This window comes from Bison bison, unplaced genomic scaffold (genome assembly GCF_000754665.1).
Source record: "Bison bison bison isolate TAMUID 2011002044 unplaced genomic scaffold, Bison_UMD1.0 scf7180017864289, whole genome shotgun sequence".
Classification (NCBI taxonomy): Eukaryota; Metazoa; Chordata; class Mammalia; order Artiodactyla; family Bovidae; genus Bison; species Bison bison.
The window spans coordinates 1,822,731-1,833,495 of record NW_011494861.1 but is presented as its reverse complement, the minus strand read 5'-3'; the positions used below and the strand labels follow the sequence as shown (position 1 = coordinate 1,833,495).

Genomic DNA, 10,765 nt, shown 5'->3' with positions numbered 1-10,765 from the left:
ACTACTTCAGCGTGGATGCCGACGTGGCCCTGACTGAGCCCAAAACCCTGCGGCTGCTGATCGAGCAGAACAAGTGAGGCTGTGGGCTGGCCGTGGCCGGCTGGCAGACAGGCCCTCAGGGCTCACGATGGCCCTGGACCCGAGTCTGGGCTTGGGGTGGGGGCCCCTCCCCTGCCTGTCTCCTCCTCCACATTGGCCTCACCTGTGACCCTGGGCTGTTCCCAGCCTGGCTATCTTGTCTTTACACACACACACACACACACACATTCTCTAGTTGCGGTGAGTGAGGGCTACTCTTTCTGCAGTGCACAGGCTTCTCATTGCAGTGGCTTCTCTTATTGCAAAGCACAGGCTGTAGGCGCATGGGCTTCGGTAGTTGCACCCCGCAGCCTCAGTAGTTGTGACTCATGGGCTCTAGAGCACAGGCTCAGTAGTTGTGGTGCTCAGGCTTAGTCGCTCTGCGGCATATGGGACCTTCCTGGACCAGGGATCGAACCTGTGTCTCCTGCATTGGCAGGTGGATTTCTTATCCACTGTACTGCCAGGGAAGTCCTGGCTACCTTGATTTAGTCTAGGATGTTCTCCACCTCCTGGCTCCAAGCTCCAAGCTGTCCCACTCCCTACCCCCACCCCTCCTCCTCTGTGCCTTTCCTGGCTGCTCTGTGAGGGGCAGGGGGAGCTGGCACCAGATGGGCCAGACCCCACCCCAGGCCCTACTCCAGGGAGGTCCTTGCAGGTTGAAGGCACTCTCCCTCCCCTTCCCCACACCTGGACCTGCCCCAACCTCCCCTCAGGCAGAGGGACTCCCTCTGAGATGCGCCCTTCCCCAGGAACGTTATCACCCCATTGATGACCCGCCATGGGAGGCTGTGGTCGAACTTCTGGGGGGCACTGAGTGCAGATGGCTACTACGCCCGCTCCGAGGACTACGTGGACATCGTGCAGGGGCGGCGTGTGTGAGTACCTGCAGGATGGGGGGACACCCTCCTCTGTCTTCCACCTGGCCTCGCCTCCCCCAGTATTCCTGTCCTTGTTGTGCTCAAATTCCTGCTGAACTGAAGCAAGGAAGACTGCAGTCAGACACACAGAAGGACTTCCTGACAATTATCCTGGGGCCATGTGCCCAGAGTAGGGGAATCAAATCAGCACCATCCTGCCCTCCCAGCCTGTGACTTCCCCTTCATCTGACCCCTGACCCCCAGCCTATGACTCCACACCATTGCCTGTGACCCCCTCCATCTTCCCCTCTCTCCCTTAGGGGTGTCTGGAATGTACCCTACATCTCAAACATCTACCTGATCAAGGGAAGCGCCCTGCGGGCTGAGTTGCAGGAGACAGACCTGTTCCACCACAGCAAGCTGGACCCCGACATGGCCTTCTGTGCCAACATCCGGCAGCAGGTTAGCTGGGCTGGGCAGTCAGAAGAGGCCCCGTTGATGGGGAAGACGAGTTACCTTGTTCCCGTGGGCCCTGTGGCTTCTGAGATCCCAGCAGGACTGCTTACAGGCTGCCAGGCCCTGGTGGGGGCACTTGGGGCCCCAGGCATGAGGGCTGCCCCTCGGGGTCTGTAGGATCATTTTAGCAGACCCAGTTATCACACTATCTTTCTCTTTTTTAAAATTTGTGTTTATTTATTTGTGGCTGTGCTGGGTCTTCATTGCTGTGCGGGCTTTCCTCTAGATGCAGTGAGCAGGGGCCGCTCTCTAGTTGCAGTGCCTGGTCTTCTCATTGCAATGGCCTCTCTTCTTGTGGCTCCCGGGCTCTGGAGCACAGGCTCAATAGTTGTGGCGCACAGGCTTCGTTGCTCCATGGCCTGTGGGATTTTCCCGGACCAGGGATTGAACCCACATCTCCTGCATTGGCAGGTGGATTCTTTACCACTGAGCCACGAGGGAAGCCCTACACAATCTCTTTTATGTACATTTTGACAGAGCCCAGAGAAAACTGAACTTTCCACCTTTACTCCAAGTAATATGCCCAAGAGATGCCCTTACTATTTCCCTGTGCCCCACTCGATACTATTTTGTGGTTATTTTTTTTTTAAATGTGACAGCGGGATGATGTTTTCCTTGTGCCCACAACTCACTCCAGGATCAGAACTCCATCCTTTTCTTTTGCACGCTCATTCTTTCACTCCTGTTCAGTCCTCCAGGAAGTCTTCCCTGATTGCCTCAGGCCTTGGGCACTTGGGAAATGGAGTGACCCACACTGGGTTGTGAATTTAAATATGGTGGGTAGAGGAGGCTTCAGTTTTGCCCACGCCAGGGGTGGGGTGTGCAGGAGAAGGGAGGCTCTCTTCCATCCAGCCTCTTCTCCCCAGGATGTGTTCATGTTCCTGACCAACCGGCACTCCTTTGGCCACCTGCTCTCCCTGGACAGCTACCAGACCACCCACCTCCACAACGACCTCTGGGAGGTGTTCAGCAACCCCGAGGTGAGGCCGCGGGTGGGTGGGCAGGCATGGGAACAAAAGGGACCTCTGTGATCCTGTGACCTGAGGCACCTCCCTCCCAGAGCCTGACCTTGGCTGGGCTGGGACCCCATGGTCCCCCCTGGCTCCCTCCACCCCAGAGGGCTTGTCAGGCAGGATTCCAGTGTGGAGAGGAGAGTGTCTCTCGAGGCAGCGCCATCTGGTGGAGGAGGGACCTGGAGTTAGAGGCTGAGGTTTGTGGTCCATCAGCTGTGACAGTTAAACCTGTCCGCCTTTGGGGCCTCGGTTATCTTTTTTTTCCAGGCAAGGCTTTACTGGGGCCCCTTCTGCAGCAGTGGGGAGTGAGAACTAACGTCAGGCTCCCTTGCTCACTCTCTTCCTGAGGAGGGGTGAGCTTGTTCCCTGTAGAGGGTGAGAGTTGGGTTGTGTCCAGGGGTCCGGGCGGAGCAGTAGCTTAGGTGTTTTGCCCTCTGGTGTTGAGTGCAGGGGGCATGCTCAGTACCCCGATTTTGCTCTTGGCTCTTGAGAAGTGGCAGTGGAGGTTGTTTAGTCCTTCCGTTATCTTTTGTCCAGAATCTATGGGGCCTCAGTTATCTCAGCTCTAAAATGGGCGTGCTATCCCAGCCTGCCTCACCTCTGAGGGTGCTGTGCTGATCAGAGGAGGAGGAAGTCCTGACAGCATCACTAGATGTTCAAGCCTGTGGCTGATGTGGGCACAGGCACATACCTGCAGGAGGACCTATACCTGTACACTCACATGCAAACATGGACTCCCATGGACATACTTGTGCGCCCAAACAGCTCACATGACCCAGCGGGCAGAGGCGCATACAGGCTTCCCCACTCCCACCCCCAATGCTCCCGCACCCCACGGGGCCTGGGGGGCAGAACTCCCTCTTGGAACAGCCCATGCAGGTGAGTCCCAGCTGGCCAAGGCTGGCCCGAGGACCCAGCTCCCCCTCTCCCCACAGGACTGGAAGGAGAAATACATCCACGAGAACTACACCAAGGCCTTGGCGGGGAAGATGGTGGAGATGGTAAGGCCCCAGCGCCCTCTGTGAACAAAGCTGCTGGATTTACACCCTGCAGCGGCTGCAGGGGACAGACGGCAGAGCAACAAGACCAGCTGACCTGGGGGAGGAGCAGGAGCCCCCTTCCTGTGCTCTGGTGCTGCATGGGGCAAGGGAACGTGCAGTGGGGTGCCCCTGCATCTTGATGGCACTTTGCAGCTGGAGTCTTCGGGGGTGGAGGGGCCTGAGGCATCTTCCCTGGCCAGAGCAGGAAAGAAGAAAATGTCCCCAATTGTGGTCTCAGCTGTGGACTGTGGGCCTAGAATGAGAAACAGATGCTTCCTTCTCTGCTTCTCCTGGAGTCTGTGGGCCTCTGCTCCCTGGATCTGCATATTCCTTTCCAGGCTTAGGCAACTCTGTGACCTTGGCTGAGAAGGGCCAGCTCTGAGCTCTGGTTCCTCCTCCCTTCAGCAGCCTGCTGAGCTCCTGTTCCCTGGGGACACTTGTGGAGACACGGAGGGCTCACAGACTGGGGTTTGGGACTGACATAGGCCACATGAGGGGCCTTGCCTGCAGTGGGGTCTGCAGAGGGCCATGGGGGCAGCGGGAGGACGAAGTGATGCTTCTCTGGACCCTGTGACCGAATCCCTGCCCTCCTCAGCCTTGCCCGGACGTCTACTGGTTCCCCATCTTCACGGAGACGGCCTGTGATGAGCTGGTGGAAGAGATGGAGCACTACGGCCAGTGGTCCCTGGGAGATAACAAGGTGGGGGTCCAGATGCCTGGACTGCGATGGTGGGATGCTGCCCCTTCCCCATGCCTGCCCTCGGGGCTCTTTTCTTGACAAGCTAGCCAACCTCTCTGGGACTCCTAGAGATGGGGGCATTGGCAGGGGTACCTGCAGACACTTAGGAGTAGAGGGAGTGAGAAATGGGATGGAATGTTGGTCTTCAAGTTGCCATTGCTGCTGGGTGACTTAGAGCTGCCTTTGTCTTGAATTGCTAGGTTTCCAGTTCCTGGTGTGTCATTAGAATGATTTCTCTTCCTTCCCCAGATTGGGCATGGAGATGGGGAGGAATGAGATAATGTGGGATGCAGAAGGATTTGGAAACAACAGCAGTGTTAAGATCACCAGACACCAGTGTTAAGAAGCAAGGGGCATGGTGCATGTGACAGGCTGTGCCTTCCCTGAACGAGGAATTCATACCTGCAAGCCTCTTAGAAAGTTCAGGAACCATTTTTAAAGGCACATGAACCCCTGGGCCTATATGCCGCTGGGACCAGCTAACATCTGGGCTAGCAGCTGGACTAAACATGGTTCATGGGTCTGCCCAACTGACATACTTGGTGCCAGAGCTCATCTCCAGAACCCAGTAACTCAAAGAGCCCACATGTGGGGTCTGGTGAACTCTTGTGCTCCAGTGACCCAGCCAGCACTGGGGCTCTAGTACCCCAACTAACCCGTGGCCTCTGCGTTGGTTTTCTGTGCTGTGTAACAAATCACCACAAAGCTTATCAGCTTAAAACAATACCCGTTTATTATCTCCCAGTCTCTGTGGGTTGGGAGTCCGGCTCAGTGTCTCACAAGGCTGCAGCCCTGGTGTCATCCGGGACTGGGCTCCCATCTGAAGCTTGGGGTCCTTTTCCAAGCTCATGTGACAGAACTCACATCCTTGCAGCTGCATCATTTCAGGCAGCTTGCTTTTTCTGGGCCAGCAGGACACAAAATCTCTGTCTTCCAAACCCTCCTTGAAGGCCCACCTGAGATGATCTCCCTCTGGATGAACCCAAAGGCAGTAGACATTACATTAATTACATCTCCTGAATCCCTTCACTTTTGTCCTGTAACCTAACCTTACCCCATCAGGTTCACAGGTCAAAGGGAGGGAATTTAGACAGAGCATATACACCAGGGGGGCTTCCTGGGTGGCTCAGGGGTAAAGAATCCACCTGCCATGCTGAAGACACAGGAGACGTCAAGGGTTCTATCCCTGGGTCGGGAAGATCCCTTGGAGGAGGGCATGCAGCCCACTTCAGTATTCTTGCCTGGAAAATCCCATGGACAGAGGAGCCTGGCAGGCTACAGTCCATGGGGTCGCACAGAGTCAGACACGACTGAAACAACACGCACTACACCAGGGAGCTGGAATTTCATGGTGTGTGTTAGGGGGTTAGATCTTAGAATTCTGCTTACCAAATTCTCCTTGGTCACGTCTAGGACAACCGCATCCAGGGTGGCTACGAAAACGTGCCAACCATCGACATCCACATGAACCAGATCAACTTTGAGCGGGAGTGGCACAAGTTCCTGGTGGAGTACATCGCCCCCATGACGGAGAAACTCTACCCGGGCTACTACACCAGGGTGGGCGCGATTGGGGTGCAACCGGGATGAGGGTGTGGGGTGGAGTGGTTGGGGGAGGGTAGGAAGGCGTTCCAGGCTTGGGGGAGAGTTTACTGAATATTTAGTCTCTAGGAGTGGCGTCTCCTCCCTTCAGGGGTGAGGCTAGGCCCCCGGAAGGTGGGGCCTCGGGAGACGGATACTGTGGGCGGGGCCTCGGGAGTCATCTAGTTGGTAAGGGGAGGCCACTCTGCCTCCAGCCAGGACTCACTTCTTTGCATCCTCCTCTGTGTACTTAAATCCTGCTCTAGAGGCTCATATAAGCCCGTGTTAGCTGGCTGGCATGCGCATTCCTTTAGCTCCCTCCCTCGTGTGTCTGGCTGCCTCTTTTGACTTTTGCCCTCCTTCAGTCACCTCCTCCTTGTTTACCCTGGTTTTCTCCAAACACCTGCTTTGAGTGTGCCAGGGCCTTGCCCCCAAGGAATCACCAACCAGAAAGAGTCGTGAGGGTTACGTTTATTTCCTCTCTTCTCTTCATCTTCTTCTCCTGCTCTTCCTTCCTCCCTCCACGTCCTCCCTTTCTTTACTTTTCCTTCCCTTCCACCCCATGTTTTAATTGAGAAACTTGTCTGTGCCAGACGCTGGAGAACACAGCATAAGCAGATCTGCTGTCTTGGTCGACTTTGCAGCGATTGGATGAGGGGTCCCTTCTGTGCACCCCTGCCTCTCCCAGCATTTGGGGGCCTCTCTCTAACTCCAGTTCTCTTGTCCCACTTCCTTGGTGCAGGCCCAATTCGACCTGGCCTTTGTCGTCCGCTACAAGCCCGATGAGCAGCCCTCTCTGGTGCCACACCACGACGCCTCCACCTTCACCATCAACATTGCCCTGAACCGGGTTGGAGTGGATTATGAGGTGAGCAGGGGGCATCTTGGGCCAGGGGCGGGCCAGGGCCAGGGCTGACGGGAGTAAGCAGCTCACAGAGTGGCCAGTCAGGGTATGCCAGTGCCAGAGAACCCTAGAGAGAAGGTGCCTGGTGCGTGGAGATGGCTTCTTAGAAGAGGTGGGCTCAGAGCACAATTTGGTTGGGGGGAGAAAGCTTTAGATACAACAGAGCAAGGATTCGGGATGTCTGGGGGCCAGACTGGCTGGGCTTGGGTCCTACCTCCCTCTCACCAGCTCTGTGTAACATGTAACCAGGTACGTTTCTTAGCATTTCCCTCATATCTTAGATGGGAAAACCTAGAGGACCCCTCTGTAGAATTGTGAGAATTAAATGAGCTCATCCAGGTAATTGCTTATGTGAATCCATAATAAGTAATCAAGGAAAATAATAGCTATTAGTAATAAAAAGTTTAGGGTTTTCATCACTCTTGAAATAAGAGGGCAGCTTTGGGAATGGCAGGACAAGATTAGAGTAGGTGTGGGGCACAGGCTTGTGACCAGAGCGGGGGATGGGGAAACCAGGAAGACATGAGAGTGCAGAGGGAATAGTTGGGGGCCTCAGGGCCCCAAGGAAGGGCCTCTAGGTGTGATCAGCTAGAGAGACAGCCATTTATTCACCATTTACTCCTTAAGCTGCTATTTTCTTTTAAGAGTCTTTGTGGAATTTGTTACAATATTGTTTTTGCTTTATGTTTTGGTTTTTTTTTTTTGGCCATGAGGTATGTGGGATCTTAGTTCCCTAACCAGGAATCTAACTCACATCCTCTGCGTTGAACAGCAAAGTCTTAACCGCTAGACCGCAGGGGAAGTCCCAAGTTACTATTTATAAAAGCTTCTAGGGACTCAGCCCTGGGCAGGCATTGTGAAGGACACCCATAAAACACCTATCATTTTTTTGAGAGTTTACAATATATCAGGGGTTTTCATAGGGGACAGTGATTCCCTCTCAGCAGACACTGGCGATAACTGAAGACATTTTCAGTTGTCACAACTATGAGGGTACTATTGACATCTCTTGGGTAGAAGCCAGGGGTACCCAGGACAGCTCCCCCATAAGAAAGATTATCTGGCCCATGTGATGATAACTGTACAGCAGTGTAAATGTACTTATTATCATTGTATACTTGAGAATGATTATGATGGTAAAGTTTATGTTATGTGTATTTGCCACAATTAAAAAATAATTATCTAACCCAACATGTCCATAGTGCTAAGGTTGAGAAACCCAGCCCTAAGCTAGCTCTTACTTGTATCTTCTCATTTAATTCTCACAACTCCGTACAGTTTAATGTCCATTTTCCAGAAGGGCAAACTGAGGTTCAGGTTGGTCACAGAGTCACTGCCCAGTGCTGCCTGCCTCCAAGGCCAGTGCTTCTGATTCCTTGCTCTTTGCTGAGTGTCTTCCTCAGGCAGCTCATGGCTGTCGCTCCACAGGGCATCCCCAGGCAGGCTGTACTGAGGGGCCCCTTGGCTGTGATGGCTCAGATGGGAGAATGGGGGTGGGGGTGGGGGGAGAGCCCGGTGTCCGTTGGGGAACTGGCACTTCCTGTTGGGGAATCCACACTTCCTGTCTCGCAGGGCGGGGGCTGTCGGTTCCTGCGCTACAACTGCTCCATCCGAGCCCCACGGAAGGGCTGGACCCTGATGCACCCCGGGCGACTCACGCACTACCACGAGGGGCTCCCCACCACCAAAGGCACCCGCTACATCGCAGTCTCCTTCGTCGATCCCTAACTGGCTGGGAGCAGCCACCACAGACCTTTTCCTCTTGGTCAACAACCACTGCCCAGCAGCCTCCGGCGCCTCGGGGCCCAGGGAACGGGATCCAGCCTCCAGGCTCTTGACCTCTCACTGCTTTTGAGCCACCTTCGGAGAGACGGGGCCGCAGGCCAGACAGAGGCAGAGCATAGCTCCTTGGCTGGGACCTTCCTGGTGCTCTGGATGTCTTCCAGGGAAAAACTGTTCACTTTCACTGCTTTGTAGCAACTGGTCTTTTCTCACCCATCTTCCTGAAAAACCCAGTCCCACTTCCTCTGCTTCTTCCAGGGGGCAGTGCTTGAGCACAACAGGGGCTGACCCAGCTGCCCAGAGAGACTCTAGGGGTGAGACGTCACACCCCAGAGCTTCTCCCCAGCAGAGCTGCAGCCTCAGGGGCCTTCTGCTCCAGGGTTGATACTGAGACCTGGGTCAGACTCAAGTCCCCACATGACCGTGGGACTGCAGCAGCCCCATCCTCCCTGGCTCCTATCATGGGAGCAGAACGCTGTCCCTTGGAGATGGTGACTCAGAAAACCTCCTGGGAGACAGGAAGTGCATGGATGTCGCAGCTCCATCCTCTGCTTGACCTTTGCTGGGGGTGGGGCAGAGCAGGGAGTGGTGTATCTGCACACTGCACTATGTCATCCTGTCCTGGATGCCTCTGGAGAGAGGGACAGACAGAAACAGCGTTCCTATTAAAGGTCATTCAAACCACTGAGTGGGAGATGCTGGGGTAGGTGGGTGTGCACGTGTCAAGGCGGGTGTCTGCAGGGAGAGGTTTTAATAGTGAGGAAGGCTGGCGGTGTCAGCAGATTGGGTGACTTGTTTCTCACACCAAGTCACATGTGGTCTCTGTCTCATTTGTATAATTCATAAACCCTCCATGTGAGCCAGGCCCTGCTACCTGGGGCGCATGGTGTCATCTCCCAAGATCCAAACCAGGTGTCACTCTCCTCTGAAGCCTTTGCCGACCACCCTTCCTGCACACATGAACATCAGGGAACAGAGAACTTCTGGTGGTCCTGCCACACCCTGGGCAGATTTGTAGCATCTGTAACACATCAAGGCATTTATTAATGTTATGAAGTGTTAGTTGCTCGGTTTTGTCTGACTCTTTGTGACCCCACGGACTGGAGCCTCTGTCCATGGGATTCTCCAGGCAAGAATGCTGGAGTGGGTAGCCAGTCCCTTCTCCAGGGGATCTTGACCCAGGGATTCAATCTGGGTCTCCCGCATTGCAGGCAGATTCTTTACTGCTTGAGCCACCAGGGAAGCCCATTTATTAATAAGTGCCAGTCTCTGTCCACCCCTGCTGTGGGCTGGCCATCATGCATGTCAGGCACTCAGCATGCAGTCTTCTGGGGTGGGGACTAGCATTGCCTTTTTATAGATGAGGAAATGTAGGCTTGGAGGGGCCAAGTAATTGACCTAAAGTCACAGAAGTAAGTGGTAAGGATGGGGATTTGAATATGATTTCAGTAGAAATCTGGTCCCTGCCCCACCCCCACCTTCTAGGTACCCTCTAGTCACGGATGGGGACAGAAGAAAAACAAAATGCAGTTCACTGTGAACCCAGGGTGATAAATGTCACAATGGCTGTAAGAACTGTGGGGAGCTTAGTTTTTCTAGGTGATTTTTGCCCCCCCAAGGGCCATTTGGCAATGTCTAAAGGGATTTGAGGTGGTCACAACCTGGGAAGGGGGTTGGAATGCTGCTGGCAGTAGTGGGTCGGGGCCAGGAATGATCCTAGACATCCTACAAGACATCCCGGCTGCCAACAAAGACTTGACCCCAATACCACTGGTGCTGAGACTGAGAAGCCTGCTGGTGGTGCTTTAGTCGTTAAGTCATGTCCGACTCTTGAGACCCCATGGACTGTAGTCTGCCAGGCTCCTCTGTCCATGGGATTCTCCAGGCAAGAATACAGGAGTGAGTTGCCATTTCATTCTCGAAGCTATCTTCCCAATCCAGGGATCGAACCTGGGTTTCCTGCATTGCAGGCAGATTCCTTACCCACTGAGCCACGGGGAAGCCAAGAAGCCTGCTAGCAGATGCCATTTAAGCTGGGCCTTGGAGGGGGAGGAGGTTTCTAATAGGTAGAGACATTCTCCAGGTCAGGAGATGGAGCTGTCAAGACATAGGTGGGACTGAGAAGCAGGTTGGCTGGTATGGGTGATGTGGAGGGGATCAGATTGCAAAACCCATTTTCTGTGGCTAAGGAGAGTTGGACTTTATTTAGTTGGAATCATTCAGGGGTTTTTCATATGTGTCCTAAGGAGATA

The 10,765-nt window shown here is 54.3% G+C and overlaps 1 protein-coding gene across 1 annotated transcript in view; it reads left to right on the top strand.

Moving 5' to 3' along the window:
• Nucleotides 1-9,198, top strand: part of PLOD1 (procollagen-lysine, 2-oxoglutarate 5-dioxygenase 1) — a 29,834-nt gene extending 20,636 nt beyond the window's left edge. Inside the window, exons 13-21 of the mRNA XM_010849860.1 lie at nt 1-73; nt 831-956; nt 1,259-1,400; nt 2,321-2,434; nt 3,403-3,468; nt 4,103-4,207; nt 5,660-5,806; nt 6,570-6,695; nt 8,304-9,198. Coding sequence (XP_010848162.1) covers nt 1-73; nt 831-956; nt 1,259-1,400; nt 2,321-2,434; nt 3,403-3,468; nt 4,103-4,207; nt 5,660-5,806; nt 6,570-6,695; nt 8,304-8,459 — 1,055 coding nt within the window. The 3' untranslated portion in view covers nt 8,460-9,198. The remainder of the gene's footprint in view (nt 74-830; nt 957-1,258; nt 1,401-2,320; nt 2,435-3,402; nt 3,469-4,102; nt 4,208-5,659; nt 5,807-6,569; nt 6,696-8,303) is intronic.
• The last annotated feature ends 1,567 nt before the right edge of the window (nt 9,199-10,765 follow it).